The sequence below is a fragment of the Pelodiscus sinensis genome, chromosome 29, assembly GCF_049634645.1.
Source record: "Pelodiscus sinensis isolate JC-2024 chromosome 29, ASM4963464v1, whole genome shotgun sequence".
Classification (NCBI taxonomy): domain Eukaryota; kingdom Metazoa; phylum Chordata; order Testudines; family Trionychidae; genus Pelodiscus; species Pelodiscus sinensis.
The window spans coordinates 2258756-2277406 of NC_134739.1; the positions used below are offsets into that span (position 1 = coordinate 2258756).

General features: G+C 45.3%; 1 protein-coding gene across 3 annotated transcripts in view; it reads left to right on the forward strand.

Annotated features, from left to right (window-relative positions):
- Positions 1 to 18651, forward strand: part of NSF (N-ethylmaleimide sensitive factor, vesicle fusing ATPase) — a 162931-nt gene that overhangs the window by 9323 nt on the left and 134957 nt on the right. For all 3 annotated transcript variants that reach the window (XM_075911369.1, XM_075911370.1, XM_025181455.2), the window contains exon 2: positions 11704 to 11789. In XM_075911369.1, the coding sequence (XP_075767484.1) occupies positions 11704 to 11789 (86 nt within the window). The remainder of the gene's footprint in view (positions 1 to 11703; positions 11790 to 18651) is intronic.

Here is an 18651-nt window from a genome sequence, read left to right on the forward strand (position 1 = left end):
CTAAGGATGATAAACATTGGTTAATTGACTAGTTGAGTAACCTCATGAATTCTTATCAGTTAGTCGACTATTCTACAGTCCCTGGGGGCAGGGTTGGCAGCCAGTATAGTCTGGGCCCACTTCCAAGGAGTTCCCTGCCACTCCGCATGGGGTGCCAGATGGGAGCTGGTCTGTAAGGAAAACCAGTTCAAAACCAGCTCCCCTCACAGACTGTTTGTCATCCTATACTGCTGCCTCTGATACAGCTGCAGCAGAGCAGGGTGGCAGAAGTCCCTGTCTGGGGTGGGGGCAGGGAGAAAAACGTGTAGTCTACAGCATTAACCTATAATCATTTGCTTATTGGATAATCAGTTAATTGACTACACTATTACATCCCTACCTTCTACACCTCTCCCAGGCCAGAATCCTCTCCTGCACCCAAGCACCCTCCCAGAACCTGCACCTTATTCCCCTGCCCCAGCTCACAACCCCCTCCTTTACCCAGACACCCTCTCAGACCCTACACCGTCTCCTGCACCCCTGTGCCTTAACCTTGCACCATTTTGTACCCAGTCTTTATCCTAGATCCCACACCTCTTCCACAGAAAAGTGCAGCCCTTGACCACTTACCAAACTTTGAAGTGGCCCCCCCACCAAAAATTATTTCCCATCCCTGATCTTGATGCAGAAATGAACTAGTGATGTAGCCATGGAAGGTCCCACATACCATTATCTATTCCTGAGACATTCAGCTCCCCAGCCTTTTGCTTTTTGCTCTTTCCCCTTTGTTAGGCTGTTTGAGTCTCTGCTCTGCTCTCTGGTTAGAGTAGACACAATATTTCTAGTTACCAGACCTGCTTGTCTTTGAAGTTCAAATTTTGCTTGCTTTTGAAAATACAAGCAAAGGCTCTCTGGCAGTGGAAACACCTGGGGAGGGATGAAGAAGAGTGTGTGCGCCACTGTGTTTCTTGCTTTGTTTTTTTTATGTAAAGAGCATATCAGCAGCAGCGTACTTAAGACTCTTCACTCTGATGGGAATTAACATTTACTCAACAATTTTTTAAAATAAATACATTGTTGTTCAAACTCAGAGTAACTTATACCACTAAAAGCTGTTGTGATAGAAGTTTGTTTTCACTATAATCGAGTAAAGAACTTAACTGTTCATTCACCTTCAAAGGCACTAAGTTTGCCTTGATATTGCCGAACCTTTTACACATACTTAAGGAGCACAATTCCTTCCAAAACAGAAGAATTGAATTTATAACACCTTTTTGAAGACAGATGAAGCAGATGAGAATGGAGGCTTCTCAGCTGGAGGAGGATCAGCAATCTGAGATACTATACTCAGTAGATGCTTCATGTGCTTAATACTGCTGATCTTTCAGTAAAAAGTAGACCATTACAGTTCTTGAAGGGAAATGCAGCCAGTTTAGGTATCTTTGAAAAATAATTGTGATCAGATTTGTCTTTTTCTTGGACAACGAGGTATCCTGGCTCTCATAAACACACAAATAGTGCAGAGCACTTGCTAAATTCATATTTTAGATTTTTTTATTCATTGCTTTTTAAAATAAGCATTTTAACTACTTAATGTGTTTTTTTTTTAAATCAAAACCTACATGATTAAAAACAGACATCTATAGACAAGTGACAGAATAATGTAATCCTGTGAAATCCTTGCTACTGGAGGTTAATTTCCCTAACTTGGCAGCAATGAGACCTACAGGAGCAATTTTTCAATTTGCAACATTTGGGATCTATATGAAGAGGTGGTGTCTTGTGTATATGCATATCACCATACTGAGGTAATGAAAAATTAAATAGGATGCTTATTTTCCGAGGTCTTTCATACAAAGTGTCCAGACTAAGGATGTTCAAATGTGGTTATCAGGCTAATTGTATAGTTGATATACATTGTGGATAGGGCTACTCTGCAGAGCCGCAGCGGGGGTAGCTCCAGGAGTCTGGTTGAGCTGGGAATGAGCAGTCCTGGCCTGTGCCACCAGGCTCTTCCTACATTTTAAAATGTAGAGGCATAGCGATCAGTGTGAGCTGGAACTCCTTGGTCCTGGCTTGCACTGAGTCTAGAAACCCCTGTTAACCTCTGCCCATGGCCAGCCCTGGCTGCCGCAAACAGGGGCTACTTGATGCCAACAGCTCCTGTCAGTGGGGGGGCCCAGCAGACAGTAGCTGCTTTACAGCAGCCTCCCCTATTCACTCCACTCCCTCCCCCCGGTTCCTCTTATAGAGGCAGCAGGGGGAGAGCAGGCGGCACCCTGGAGACAATGCTTGGGGGAACCAGGGCAGCAAGGCAGGGGAGGGCGCCGCAGGGATCATGGGACCAGCGGGGACTCCCTGCTGGCCTCGTGTTCCCCCACTGTGGTGCTTCAGCCTTTAAAATGTACAAGAATCTTGCGGGACAAAATCAGAGTTTTGTCCTAGCTCCATCACCAGCTCAACTCTCTGAGCACTTCTGCTTTTGAAATGTACAAGAGCCTTGCTGGGCTCTTGTACATTTCAAAGGCTGAAGCACCACAGTGGGAACCAGTGCAAGCAGGGACTGTTTCAGTCCTTGCTTGCCCTATTTCCCTGCTGGACCCCTGCCCCTCTCCCTGTGGAGATGGTGCTGGTGGGAGCTGGCTTTTACTCCCCTCCTCCCCCCACTGCCTCTCTCTGATAGAGGCAGTGTGTGTGTGTGCGGGGGGGGAGGGGCGTTTAGTCACTAATCGACTATCCAATAAGCTTATGCTTGTCACTTGCATCCCTAATCCATACTTAGTGGTCTAATCATAGAACACATCAGAAACATCACAATTTTTGTCCTAGATCTAACACCAGCTCAGTCCTGGCTTCCGTCAACTCACTGAACTTATTTTTTTTCCCCATGTGTAAAGTGGTATTTATACTTTCTTACTTTTTTGTTAGTGATACTAAATATTAATGAGTTGATGGATATAAAATAATTTGAACATCTTCCCCCCCACCCCCCCTAGTTGGATTGCATTTGATTCTACTTGAAATACCATGTTTATGTTGGTCTCCTGATTTCCAAGAACTGAACTACTGGAAATAGGTGTTGTGTACTAATACAGAAAAAATGCATTAATTATTTGTTTCTAAACATAGCTCCCAAAGCCTGGCTGTAAAGAAGATGATGCCTTCATATTTTTAAACTTCCAAAATAATTGTTTTGAGCTTAACAGAGGTCTGTCACAAGCCACTTGATGTAATCAGACTTGATATGTAAGATGTGTTGTGATTGCAACAAGAGACGGTCACAACAAACTGCGTCTTATTAGTTCCTTTCTTGAACACCAACAGATGCAAAAAAAAAAAAAAAAAAAAGCAGTTTTTACTCCCTGCTGGGTCACACGCTTCAAGCATGGACAGCAGAGGGGCAGCATCTAATGTATCCTTATATCACAATTCCAACAGCAGCCCATCTCATTATGCTTAAGACTGCTGCAGATCTACTTAAGGTGCTCAATGCCTTGCCATCAGGAATATTAAAAAAAATAAAGAGGTAGTGAGAGAACAGTGGAATCTAGTTTTGTGGTTTCAAGGTACGTTTTCAATGTAATGGAAAAGACTATAGGAATAGAACTAAAATACACACGTGGAGCAACAGTTTTATTCTTAAAAGTTTATATACATTTTTTGGGTAAATCACAAATACAGTGGTTTAATATTCATCCAGGAAGCCTAGCATTAGGTTTTAGTCTCCAGTTCTTGGTATAAGGGACAAAATCTCTCCCTGATTTAGATGCTGTTGTGTAACCTGCTGTGCAGGATTAGCAGGTTAAGCTTTCTCTGTCAAGTGAAGAGTGTCTTTGTCTATAAATACAAAGGTATGGCGGATTCTCTTATTCAAAAGAGAATTGGCAATTGGTAACTAAACTGCTCGATACAGTTAAGTCTAAAGCAGACTGTGAAAGCCTTCAAAAGGATCTCACAAAACTAGATGACTGAACAACAAAATGGCAGATGATTTTAATGTTGATAAACACAAAGTAATGCATATTGGAAAACACAATCTCAACTATATATATGTAAAACATGTTGGAGATTAAAATAGCTATAATCACCAGAGAGAGATCTCGGAATCATTGTGGCTAGTTCTCTGAAAATATCCATTCAATAATCAGCAGCAGTCAAAAAAGGAAACAGCATGTTAGGGAAATTAAAAAAGGATAGAATGTAAGAAAGAGAATATCTTATGGCCTCTGTAAATCCACAATACACCCACATCTTGAATATGCATGCAGATGTGGTCACTTAATCTCAAAAAAGATATCTTGGCATTGGAAAAAGTTCAGAAAAGGGCAAAAGAAATGATTAGGGCTTTGGAACAGCTGCCATACGAGGAGAGAAGCTGGGAATGGTCGACAGGGAGTGGATCACTTGATGGTTCCCTGTTCTGTTCATTCCCTCTGGGGCAGTTGGCATTGGCGACTGTTGTAAGACAGGGTACTGGGCTGTATGGACTTTGGTCTGACCTAGTATGGCTGTTCTTGTGTGTGACGTAGTGGGGGTACCTGGCTGGTTTCTATGCTGCTGGCTCTGGGGTAACCCCCACTGGCTGCCGTGGGTACCACGACCCAGCAAAACAGGATGAGTCACTATGCAAACCAGTATGGCCAGACACCCCCCCATGGAGAGGAACAAAGGAAGGTGGAATGCTGCCCTGGCTGGGGGGCAGGGCTGGAAGAGAGTTAGTTAGTGGCTGGCTGTCTGGGAGCATGGAGGAGACAGCCTAGGGAAAGGGGCTGGAGTTTAGGGGCCCAGTCTCCCCCATCTCAAGGGGGCCTGAGGCACCCTAGCCCAGCTCTGTGACCAGATTCCATCTGTGCTGTGCTGTATCCTGGAGAGGCAATAAACTTCCTCTGTTCTACCGGCTGGTGCAGTCTGTTTGTGCCATTTCGGGGTGCAGGAGACGGGGGACCCCAACGCGCCGTCACGTTGTAAGACAGGGTACTGGGCTGTATGGACTTTGGTCTGACCTAGTATGGCTGTTCTTGTGTAACTTAATTCTACTATGACTAACAAACTTATCCCCCTTTAGGACTCCAAAAATTGAAAACGCCCTATCCAACACTTAATTTAATGCCTTGAAGTTCTATATCTTAGACTTTGACTTTACTTTTGGGAATAGTAACAACTTAATTACTTTGTTTCCTTTCATACCTAAGAGTTTGCATTTAACTAAAACCCCAAGCACTGTCCCAGAAAGCTTATTCCAAGATAAGGTGATTCTATTTCATAAGCACTGATGATTAACCCTAACCCTGAGCCATTCTTTTTAGGTACAAGTGTGAGGAATTGTCCTAGATTGAGGATTTGCTGGATCAGGGAGGTACTCTACCATTGGTCTCAGTCTGCCGTCCCTTCCTGTTACTGTGTGTTATCTGTTCTTGTAAAGTGCTGTGTAAGATAAAGGGGCTTAACTAATAACTTGTGCCTTAGGAATAGTGAGGACAAGTCACAGGCATCACATATGCCTTCCACCAAGGTGTCAAAATTGGCTTTTCCTTAGTGAAATATGTTCTGTATGCCCAGCTAGTGGTGTTGTGTACTAAAGGGCAGTGTCATATCTAACTTGCTAAGCTGCTTTTTCTTGGGTCTCTGAAGCCACAGCATGTTATGAGATTCTCTCCACTCTAATTAAGATTTAAACTAACTTTTCATTGACTTCTCTTCCCCAGCTTTGCCAGCATCGTGTTAGAATTTTGTAATTCTTCATTTTGCACCAGGATAGAGCTGTTGGAGACAAATTGGACAGTGTTTGAAAATAGGGTCATCTCACTTGTTGACACACTTCCCAATATATTTTTTTCTGTTGGTGGGGTTGTGTGGATGATCTTAATTATATTTCTGTGCATGCAGTGTCATATTTTCCTATACCCCCAAGTGCCTCTCTCAATCTCTTAAGGGCAACAAAAATAATTAGGGGTTTGGAACGGGTCCCATATGAAGAGAGATTAAAAAGACTTGGACTTTTCAGCTTAGAAAAGAGGAGACTAAGGGGGGGATATGATAGAGGTCTATAAAATCATGACTGGTATGAAAAAAGTTAATAAGGAAAAGTTATTTTCTTATTCCCACAATATAAGAACTAGGGGTCACCAATTGAAATGAATAGGCAACAGGTTTAAAACAAATGGAAGTTTTTCTTAACTCAGCTCACAGTCAACCTGTGGAACTCCTTGCCTTAGGATGTTGTGAAGGCTAGAACTTTAACAGCATTCAAAAAGGAGCTAGAAAGATTCATGGGGGTTAGGTCCATCAATGGCTGTTAGCCAGGATGGGTAGGAATGGTGTCCCTAGCCTCTGTTTCTCTGGAGGTGGGTGACAATGGAGGGATGACGTGAGGATTCCCTGTTGTGATCCCTCCCTCTGGGGCATCTGGCATTGGCCACTGTTGGTGGACAGGATACTGGGGAGCACAGAGTTGGGGGGTCCTGCCTCCTCCCCCCTCCTGTTCACTCACCCTGGAAGTGGCAGGACAGCTAACACAGGCTGCCCAGGGATGGAGCTTTGGTCTGACAAGTATGGCTGTTCTTATGAAGCCCCAGTGCAAGGAGCATGGTGCTCCTGTCTGGGGATGGGACAGGGGCTCAGGAGTTCCAGGGCCCCGGGGGACAGAAGAAGGTCCAGTCCAATCCAGTGGGGCAGAAGGAGCCATAGAGCCTGGAGTGGGAAGCAGCAGAAGCAGGTGGTGGAGGAGGAAGACTATGAGGAGTATGGAGATTTCTCTGAGCTGCCCGACATCCAGAGTATCAGCTGACTCCAACCCACCCAGCAGCAGATGAGGGAGACGAGGAGGAGAGCTGGTCTCTGAGGGACGGAGCAGCCCTGAGCCCTGCAGCCTCTTCTGAGCCCGCTGCACCAACAACACTGTGGTGCTGCGAGCACTTCCATGCCAGGGGCCTGAGGAGGAGGTGCAGGAGACTGGCTCACTAAATTGTTGCAGTCAGTCATGGCCAGCCCGCAGCCCATACCTCCGCTGTACACGTCCCAACGGCCTTCAGCTGCGCAAACAACCTAAGACTGGCCTCATCCCTGCCCCTGGGTCCTACCCACTCATGCAGGTCCCCTCCCAGCCAGGTCTCAGCCAGAATTTCTCCACCTTAACAACATCACAGCCCCGCTGCTTCACCCTGCTCAGCTTCCACCTCTTATCTAGCCCTCTTCTCAGCTGCCCCCAGTCTCCTGCCCAACACACTCAGCATACTGACCCTATGCAGACCACCTCTCCACGAGACAGGTCTGGCGGGAAGGTTGTGACTTTCTTAACCCCCCACTCTCTGTGTGGGAAGCCGGAACTGGTGCTCCAGCCTTGCGGCTGCGCAACAACCACGGGGCTGGAGCAGCAGTGAGGGCTCCCCCACTCTGTGGCGGGGGGGAGGTCTGAGCTCCCGCTCCTCCCCATCTCACTGGGGGAATGGCAGTGCAGTGACTCGCTGTGTGGGGCCTTTCCCTGCTGCTTCCATTGGCCAGTAGCAATGGGGGCACAAAGGCAGGTAAGTGCCCCACATGCCCAGACCGCTGTACTCCAGTTCCCCTCACACCCTCCCCCCACCAAGACCACACACTGCCAGCTTGCTCTTACATCCTCTCCTGCTCCTGCACCCTTCCTCCTGGCCACACACTGCACCCTCCCTTGCTTTTGCTCCCTCCCCCTTGGCCAGACACTGTACTCCGAGCCTGCTTCTGTACCCCACCTCCCACCCAGATCCTGCACCCCCATCCCTAGTCCACTCGCTGGCCGCCATATCCCATACACTGAACCTCATATTTTTGTCCCCACCCCAGTGCCTATGGGGGTCCACAAAATCTACTAACTCCAGAATCACAGAAAAGTAAATCTGGCCTATGAAAGGCCCTGAACCTCACTCCTCCCTGTCCCTTCCCCTCACCCTGTGGGGCTGGAGTGCCAGAGGAGTGAATTGACTCTATTTGGGGTGACATCAGTGAGGATTGGGGTTTTTGGAGGAGTTTGTTTTAATTAGACAATCTTTCTATTAGACGGCCACCGTTCTTGTCTGTCTGTCATGGGATTTTCAACTTTCTCTCACTCCCGCGCACGCACTGATGTGGCCTGCCTCATTGCCGCACTGCTCCACTCGTGGGGAGGCCCTGCCGCTGTGACTGACACGGCAGGCGTGCTCTGTCACCGCTTCTTGCCCCCACTGCTCTTGGCACAGGTGGAGCCCCAAACAAGCCCTGCAAAGGGGGCTGCCACCGTGCCCTCAAGCCGGGGGGAGGGAGAGGTACCCATGCATCCAAGCCTAGGGCTGCAGGGATTGGCATGGGGCGTCCTGCAATCCACAACAAAAGGCTTCTGCACTAGCTGGCTGCTTGCACGCATTAGGCACTCCCCGCCCATTCCTCTAGCAGGGTGAATTGTTTCTCCAGGAAAGGTCAGTCAGTTTGCTAACAATTGGGGAGCCGTCCTCCTTGGCACCTTGGAGTCTGCCTCCAAGCAGGAGCATCTAACCCTCCCAGCTCCCCATGTGCCCCTCTGCCCCCACGCAGCCCGGGTCCCTGGCATGTGAGTGCCACTGCGGGCAAGCCAGGCAAGAGCTCCCCCTTAGTGCAGGCAGAGCCCCAAACAGTCCCCGCAAAGGGGGCTGCCACGTGTGCCCGCAATCTGGAGGGAGGGGTCCACTCATGTGGGCAGACTGAGGGGTACAGGGACTGGCATGGGGCACCCCACAAGCCACAACAAATACTTTGTGCCAGCTCAACCATTTGATGCACTTAGTCGAGTCCGTTGTTTGGAAGGCGTAGAGATTGATTAAATCGATCCAAACAAATTAATGGGCAGCAATGTTTGTCAGAAGGATGCCTTAGAAGAATTACTACATCTTCAAAGACTTCCTCCTTTTAACCAACAAAACAATTGAGCGATCACCTCAATTCCTTTATCCTTTCCTTAAACACAACTGATTTTAATTAACAATGTAGATACCTACTGAAACAAACATTTTGTAAAACAGTCTAGCTCGAAATATATAACAATATCAAAATGAACCATACAGGTTTTATTAGCTGAAACACTGGACTTAAGACCAAAAATACAAAAATTAAAAAAAACCCCACTTTTTAAAAAGACAGTCTTTCTAAAAGTGCACCAAAAGGCTAAAAATAATATTTTAAGCTAGCACTGTAGGAGACAGATTGGATGGCTAACAGTTAGCAACTATCTTGAATTGTTCTTAGCCATCCAATCTTTCTCCTATAGTGGTAGCTTAAAATTTTATTTTTAACTTTTTGGTGCACTACTTTATTATTTTTAGAGGAGGTTTTGGAATTAATTGATAAACTTAACAGTAACAAGTCACTAGGACAACTGGCATTCACCCAAGGGTTCTGAAAGAACTCAAATAAGAAATTGCGGAACTATTAACTGTGGTTTGTAACCTATCCTTTAAATCGGCTTCTGTACCCAATGACTGAAAGATAGCTAATGTAACGTCAATATTTAAAAAGGGCTATAAAGGCGATCCCGGCAATTATAGACCGGTAAGTCTAACGGCAGTACCGGGCAAATTAGTTGAAACAGTAGTAAAGAATAAAAATTGTCAGATACGTAGAAGAACATAATTTGTTGGGCAAAAGTCAACATGGTTTCTGTAATGGAAAATCATGTCTTACTAATCTATTAGAGTTCTTTGAAGGAGTCAACAAACATGTGGACAAGGAGAATCCAGTAGATATAGTGTACTTAGATTTCCAGAAAGCCTTTTACATGGTCCCTCACCAAAGGCTCTTAGGTAAATTAAATTGTCATGGGATAAGAGGGAAGATCCTTTCATGGGTTGAGAACTGGTTAAAAGACAGGAAGCAAAGGGTAGGAATAAATGGTATATTTTCAGAATGGAGAGGGGTAACTAGCGGTGTTCCCCAAGGGTCAGTCCTAGGACCAATCCTATTAAATTTATTCATAAATGATCTGGAGAAAGGGGTAAACAGTGAGGTGGCAAAGTTTGCAGACGATACTAAACTGCTCAAGATAGCTAAGACCAAAGCAAACTGTGAAGAGCTTCAAAAAGATATCACCAAATTAAGTGACTGGGCAACAAAATGGCAAATGAAATGTAATATGGAAAAATGTAAAGTAATGCATATTTGAAAAAATAACCCCAACTATACATATAATATGGTGGCGGCTAATTTAGCAACAAACTAATCAGGAAAGAGATCTTTGAGTCATCATGGATAGTTCTCTGAAGATGTCCATGCAGTGTGCAGTGGCAGTCAAAAAAGCAAACAGGATGTTAGGAATCATTAAAAAAGGGATAGAGAATAAGATGGAGAATATCTTATTGCCCTTATATGAATCCATGGTAAGCCCACACCTTGAATACTGCGTACAGATGTCGTTGTCTCATCTCAAAAAAGATATACTGGCATTGGAAAAGGTTCAGAGAAGGGCAACTAAAATGATTAGGGGTTTGGAATGGGTCCCATATGAGGAGAGATTAGAGAGACTGGGACTTTTCAGCTTGTCAAAGAGGAGACTAAGGGGGGATAGGATAGAGATCTATAAAATCATGAGTGGTGTGCAGAAAGTGAATAAGGAAAAGTTATTTACTTGGTCCTGCTTTGAACAGGGGTTTGGAGTAGATGATCTGCTGAGGTCTCTTCCAACCCTATGGTTCTTTGATTAGCAACCACCGGAACTCGTGATTGATTGGGTGGGTTGCCAGAATCAACCAGTGAATTGTGATTGACTGATGACCAGTAGTTTATCATGGCAGGTGGGCATGTCTGACCAGCTCAGTTCCCAGTCACTTATAGGATCTGTGGCGCATTGGTGGCACATTGCTATCTCTTTTTTTTCTGCCTATGGCACACACTTTAGTTAGACTAAAACATTGCAGTTCTCGGGAGACTAAAATCTTTGGGCTCAGTATAACAAGGTAACAGGTAAAATTTAATGCTGTGAAATTATAAATAGAAGTTTCCCAATAACTTTAATAAAAACCATCCAGTCTTGCCTCTTGCCTAATTGAAAACATTAGAACTTTTCATTGAATCGTCATATTTTTTGTTGGTATAGTAGGAGAGTGGTGGGTATTTAGGTGCTAACATTGCAACAGTAGAGAGTTTTACATTTTCCTGCTAACTTCTTTAATGTCCTTCAGAAGGACATACGTGATTTAGTATGTTCTCTTGTGGCCATTAGTGCCAAATGAATATATTATTTGCCAGATAACCATAGACCCATCTTCTGTGGCGTGTCCTGCAGCTATCAGATCTAGAGGTTTCAGAGTGTAGAAGGTCTATCTGTGGCAATCTTCACTTTAAAGAGAGACAACGATGGTGTGGTAATAGCTTTAATTTGACTAACTTTTATTGGTGAAAGTGATGTGCTTTCTTCAGGTCTCTAGAAGAGCTTTATGAAAAAACGAGAGCGTGTCTGTTTCACAACAGAAGTTGTTCCAAATAAAGATATTGCTTTGCTTGCTTTGTGTGTCTTGTGTCCTGGGACTTACATGGCTCCAGTCAGCTGCAGACATGTAGAAAGATGCTCTTTGCCACGGATGTCATGCTGTGTATCCTAATGGCACATCAATGCTAATGAGATCTCAAGGAGCCAATCTGCATTTCATATAATAAAGTTTAAAAATAAATAGTTTATTAAACAAAAGATGCTTGCATTTTCTTGTGGTTTATTACTGTTTTTTTTCTACTTGTGTCTGTCATCTCCAATAGTCTATGCAAGCAGCAAGATGTCCTACAGATGAACTGTCATTAAGCAACTGTGCTGTGGTGAATGAGAAGGACTTCCAATCTGGCCTGTAAGTATACACGGTTACTCTTCTGTCTTAGCAGACCTAGATTTGGTACCATTTTAGGCCTGGAAGCAGATATGGGCAAGCGGGGGGACATGATCACCTGAAAACTAGACTGATGGTTGCGTGGAGTAGGGATGGAAGTTCCTCCTAACCCTCTATTGATAGAAGACGGGTTGTAGGTATGATAAAAGGAGACTTTCCCAGGATTTTCTCCTCCCTTTCTGAACCATGTGTCAATTGAAAATGCTTTTGGTGGTGCTTCTGACTAGCCATGTCTAGGGATGAACACACATTCCAGGGCTTGTCTGAGTGCTGTGAGCTAGTTTCCAGATTTGGACAGTTCTTCTGTACCATGGAGAGCTCCTGTCACACAAGGAGCTGTCCCAGCCATCTAGCAACTTTTTCTGCTTGAATTGGATTGCTATTTTTTTTTTTTTTAGCGGCTGTTGCAGTTGTGCGAATATAAGCAAAACTCTCCACTTCTCGGTGTGAGCAGGAGGTGGAGCCATGGGTAAATTGGTACCATGTCTTCTCACATGGTGAGCTGAGGGTTATTTCTGAGCCCTTATGATGGGGTGTAGATACCTCAAATTGGGCAACAACCCGTTTGAAGGTGTGCCCATGGATGAAATATTGGACTTTCCTTCCCCAGGATCTTTCTCCTCCCTTCCTGAACCTTCTATCCCACTTCTGGCATGCGTGGTCTCAGATTAACTCAGATTGATGGGTAATCCACAATGGAGAAGTGGGATAGTCTATCCAGTTCTGCTCCTTTACCCCTCATCTCCCCCCATCCCCATCTCTCTTCAGGGACTTTTCTCATGAGCATTTCCATATTCAAGAGATGTGATCACTCCTATCTTTAGGGGTGGGGAAAAGGTTCCTTAGGAGCTTAGCGGCTAGAGGTTTTACTTCTGATATTTTCTCTCCCCCAAAGCAAAGGAGGCCTCAGACCCATTTTCATAGAATCATAGAATACTAGGACTGGAAGGGATCTCGAGAGATCATTGAGTCCAGTCCCTTGCCCTCATGGCAGGACCAAATACTGTCTAGACCATCCATGATAGACATTTATCTAATCTACTCTTAAATATCTCCAGAGATGGGGATTCCACAACCTCCTTGGGCAATTTGTTCCAGTGTTTGACCACCCTGACAGTTTGGGACTTTTTCCTAATGTCCAACCTAAATCTCCCTTGCTTCAGTTTAAGCCCATTGCTTCTTGTTCTATCCTCAGAGGCCAAGATGAACGAGTTTTCTCCCTCCCCCTTTTAGATATCTGAAAACTGCTATCGTGTCCCCCCTCAATCTTCTCTTTTCTAAACTAAACAAACCCAATTCCTTCAGCCTTCCCTCCTAGGTCATGTTCTCTAGACCTTTAATCATTCTCATTGCTCTTCTCTGGACTCTCTCCAATTTTTCCACATCTTTCTTGAAATGCGGTGCCCAGAACTGGACACAATACTCCAACTGAGGCCTAACCAGTGCAGAGTAGAGTAGAAGAATGACCTCTTGAGTCTTGCTCACAGCACACCTGTTAATACATCCCAGAATCATGTTTGCTTTCTTTGCAACAGCATCACACTGCTGATTCATATTTATCTTGTGGTCCACTATAATCCCTAGATCCCTTTCTGCCATACTCCTTCCCAGACTGTCGCTTCCCATTCTGTATGTGTGAAACTGATTGTTCCTTCCTAAGTGGAGCACTTCGCATTTGTCTTTATTAAACTTCATCTTCATCTATTTATCTCAGACCATTTCTCCAATTTGTTCAGGTCATTTTGAATTATGACCCTATCCTTCAGATTAGTCGCAACCCCTCCCAGCTTATCATCTGCAAACTTAATAAGCGTAATTTCTATACCAATATCTAAATCGTTGATGAAGATATTGAACAGAGCCGGTCCCAAAACAGACCCCTGCGGTCTGTCAGGTCTGTTTAGACCTGAGAGAACTCAACAAATTTGTGGTTACTCTGAAATTCCTCCCTGAGCACACTCATTCCCTCATTAGCTTCAGGAGATGGGTATGCTGCCCTCAGTATGAAGGTGCCGAAGGTGTATTTCCACACTGCCATCAAGCTGGCCCGCAGGAGATTCCTGAGGCTTGTGGTGGGCAGTGTTCCCTACCAGTTCTGGCCCTTTTGTTCGGGCTGTCCATGGCACCTTGCATTTTTACCATGTGCTTGGCAGTCATGGCAACTTTTCTACGCAGGCACCAAAAAGAGGCTTACCCTGACCTCGATGTCTGGCTCCTCAAGGGCTGCTCTTGACACCAGCTAGAACAGCGTATCCTGATAGACAGGTCCACATTCTCCCAAATGGGCGTTCCGTCCCAAACCTCACTTCCTCTAGATATCACTAATGGTCACAGGCGTTGCCAAGTTCCCCACTGCCACAGTCTATGTTGCAAGCTTCTCAGTCACATGGTGCTTTGTGTACACGTCGTACCACATGTCAGGCTGAGACTCAGGCCCAGGTAACATTGGCTTATGACAGTCTGTTGCCCGACTTGCAACCACATAGACATGATTGTGACGATTCCTCCCCATGTTCTCCTCCAGTGGTGACCTACATCTCTCTCTGAATTGTAAAAAAAACCAGCAAGCAAATGGTCTGGTAGCACTTTATAGACTAACAAAACATGTAGATGGTATCATGAGAGTTTGTGGGCACAGCCCACTTCTTCAGATGACTGGAATTATGACTAGAGGATAAGAATTGTGAAGGATATGTATTAAGGTTGTGACATCCAACAAGAATGCACTTTTATGTGGAAAACCATGATTAAATCAAGTCTTTCTGACTAGTGATTTAAATCAAATCCACCCTTCTTCCCACCTGTTTCTGCTGTTCTGCAATATCTGCAGACACAAGGTGGATATTATTCTCATAGGTCCAGCCTGGCCCCACCAGCACTGGTACCCCACACTGCTGGAACTATCGATTCCATGATCCATCCACCTGCTGCTTTTTCTCAACCATCACGGTTGCCCCCACCACCTGGACCTGCAGTCCCTATACCTCATGGCCTTAGAGGCTTTGAGGCTGAACCTTGCCGTGCTCGCCTGCTCAGATCAAGTGAGGGAGGTGCTCCTTGCTAGTCATAAACTGTCGACTAGGGCAGCATTATCTGGCAGAGTGGAAAAGGTTCTTAAGTTAATGTTCCACAACCCAGAGAGACCTGCTCCAGGCATCCATCCCAGATATTCTGGAGTATCACATGCACCTGAAGCAGAAAGCACTTGCAGTATCATCTCAGAAGGTCCACTGGGTGGCTGTTTCAGCTTTCCACCTGAGTTGCTGGTCACTCAGTTTTTGCGCACTCAATTGTGGGATGCTTTCTAAAAGGACTCGGTAGTATGAACTCTCCTACCTGGCAGCCAGTCCCAACCTGAGGCGTCCCAACTCAGGGGGCCCTCCCTTTGAGCCATCGGTGACCTTTTAGCTCCTTCACCTCTCTTGGAAGGTAGCATTCCTGGTGGCAATCACTTCCACCCACCACATATCTGAACTGCGAGCCCGCATGTCAGAGCCTCCTTACACCACCTTCTACGAAGACAAGATACAGCTTAGACCATGCCTGGCCTGCCTGCCCAAGGTAGTCTCTCACTTCCACGCAAGCCAGGAATCATTTTCTATTTTTTTACCCAAATAGCACTCGCTTTCTGTATCAACCACACAAAATGGTTTAGATCAGGGCTACTCAACTTTGGAAGCCTTGGAGGCCACAATAATACTCACAGCACATGCCAAGGGCCACAACTTGAATGTGGTTGTATATACATGCAAATATATATGCCAATAGCTTCTTTCACACTGACAGGCATGAATACAAAGACTAAGGCAAGACTATACAACACACAGGCCCCATTTAAGTCAGTTCTGCTGATATTAATAAAATGCAATATTTACCCGATTTCCACCCATATGACTTCGCCTTTAATGAGCAATGACAGTCCAGGAATTTAACTACTAAAACGCATCTCAACAGAAGACCATTCTATTGACTCGCCATCAAGGAGCGTGTTCCCATTGCAGGCCGTGTTCAAAGTACCCCCCTGCAGGCTGCGTGTTGATCCCTGCTGTCAAAGTCAGACAGGACTCACAGATTTGTTAGACCGCTTCTGTTTATTTCAGCAAAGCTCTGCTAAAATGCATTCAGAAAATGTGAGTACCATACAAGGTTCAAACTCCTTGATTTATACAGTCAAAAGGCCAAGTTAACAAGATCAAAGGGTGTGACAAAACTTCACATTATTAGTGTGGTTAAGGATCTTCATTTCAATATCAAGCACACAGCAATCTGCTGGCTATATCTCCCTGATTATTCTGGAATTGCTTTCTGTCTAACACCTAATATTCCTTTTCCTGTTAAACTCAGGCCCAAATTGGCTAGCACCTTGATCTGCATACCTACAATCAACATTAACATACTTTTCTTCTTCCTCTTAAAAGACAAACAGAATTCCTTCAACTTATTCAATTATTACAGCACAATTCATCTTTCTCTTACAGTATAATTCTTTCTACTTTCACAATCCCTCCTTTTGGTCAAGCCTCGCCTAGGACCAACAATTACTGGGTTCCTTGCATTAACCGTTCTTTGTGTGTCTGTTCATCAGTGATATTTAAAATCATCAGATTAGCACTCTGGGGAGGGTTAGCTAGTTGTGTTACAGTTTTGGATACAACAGGAGATTAACTGAAAACATACAAAAATCATTAAGATCCCAAATGGGATAGTCAGGGCTCCCTGAAACAACCAGTTTCCTATGCCAGAGAAATTGAACAAGTTACTCAGCCATTTCCACAGGGAACTTGGCTCTTCGTGAGGAAGATATGCAATCTTTTCTAAGTAGCTAGCGCGATTTATTACATCATTAGTGTTGTCTGGTATATATACACAACATTCTTTGCCAATGAGAGCACAAGTCCCTCCTTTTTCACCTAAAATTACAGAGGCGTTTTCGTGGGAAAGACTCTAACACTCGGAATTGTGGGAAAAGTTGGGCTGGATAACAGATACCTGACCAGTTAACTGGTAATGTGGTATAGGCCTTTGTCCCGCAGACCCAATGATGCCCTATCAAAGCCGGGAAGGGTCGGTTGCACCCCTTTTCCATATAGATGTCTACAAAGGAGGAGTAATAACCCCCGAAGGGCACACGGTGATTCTCCTTACGGGGAGTGGTGTTATTTGCATGGCATTGAAAGATTGTACTGTTCTCACTAGGGTGGCTGTAGGGGGAGCATGAGAGTGATTTAATTCTCCAGTAACTGCTCCTCCCCAGATTCAGCCCCGTCCCATTACACACCCAACACCAGTGACCTTTTTCCCTTCTCCACACTTAACCATTTAGATCAGTAGTTATTCCTACTGCTTCCCAAGTGTCATTACTGTTCCATGTCTTGTTAATTGGATGAGGTCCTCCGGTGAGGCCTGGGGAATTAAGTGGGATTGCCAAGACAGGAACCAGCTTGTGAGTGGGCTGGGATGTGGCTGCAGACTCAGCAATTAGAGATATTAAGGGTCTGAGCGATCCATACTTGCTGGTGGATAAAAGAATTGTCATTGTCATTGTGGATTCCCCAGACCTTAAGACACCAGTGGCCGAGGAACAGGCCCCACCAGAGGCACATGCTGGAGGCAAGACCCTTTTTGGTTCTGACAACCTCAGCTGAGGGAACCGCAGTCACGGTTTTATGTCCACCAGGCAGCAGGCGCTAGGCTCACTACTGCTTCTTCTTGGGCCTTGCTTTTGGTTGTCGTCTGCTTCAGGCAACCCTTACGTGAACGTAGGTTGTAAGGTATTGCAGGCTGTTCCTCTACGTCTTCTTCTGGAGTCAAAATTGACTCTGCGTGGTCCTGAGGCAATGACTGGTCTGCTGGGGGTGGCGGCTTCTTACACTGAGAAGCATGTATCCATGCTACTATGCCGGATAGTTTAACAGCCGTCTGGGTAATGAGCAGCATCTGATGCGGGCCCTTCCACCGGGGTTCCAGGGCGTGTTTTCGTTGGTGGTGTCGTACGTAGACCCAATCACCTGTCTCGAGGGTGTGGCAGGCTTCAGAGGTGGGTTCCGTTGTCCAGGCGGCTCGAACCTGTGAATGGAAGTGACTTACAGCTTGCATTAGTCCCTTGCAGTACTGAAGGAGTATACTGTGAGTCAAGTTCAAGTCTGAGACTGGAGTAATGGAAGCCATTGTTCGCATAGGGCGCCTCATAACAATTTCAAAAGGACTTAATTTATGTCTTTGGGATGGGGTGGATCGAATTTCCATAAGGGCCAATGGTAAGGCCGCTGGCCAGCTTAACCCTGTAGAGTCACAAATTTTTTTGCAAGCTTTTTTTTTTTTTTTTTTTTTTTTAGCACTCCATTTCGTCTTTCAACTGCACCTGTGCTGTGTGGGTGGTAGGGACAGTGCAGCAAGTGCGTGACATGTAACACACGATCCAGGTGCTGAACAAGTTGTCCAGTAAAATGTGTACCCCGGTCACTGGACAGAGTGGCAGGAATTCCTTTGGCAGGCATAATATGATTTAACAAACATTTGGTAACGGACAGTGAATCAGCTTTGCGACAAGGAAAGGCTTCAATCCAACCCGAAAATAAGCATACCATAACCAAAATAAATTCATATAGTTGACACACAGACATTTGTACAAAATCAAGCTGCCAATGCAAGAACAGTGCTTGGGGCAGGCCCCAGAACCCTTGAGCTACCTTTACAGGTTTGCCAACATTGTAGCTTTGGCAAGTAGTACAGGCGGCACAGTGGTGGGCTGCAAAACAGCTGAAATGTGGGGCTCACCATCCTGCCTTAGTTACAGCAGAGACCATCCCCTCCTTTCCGACAT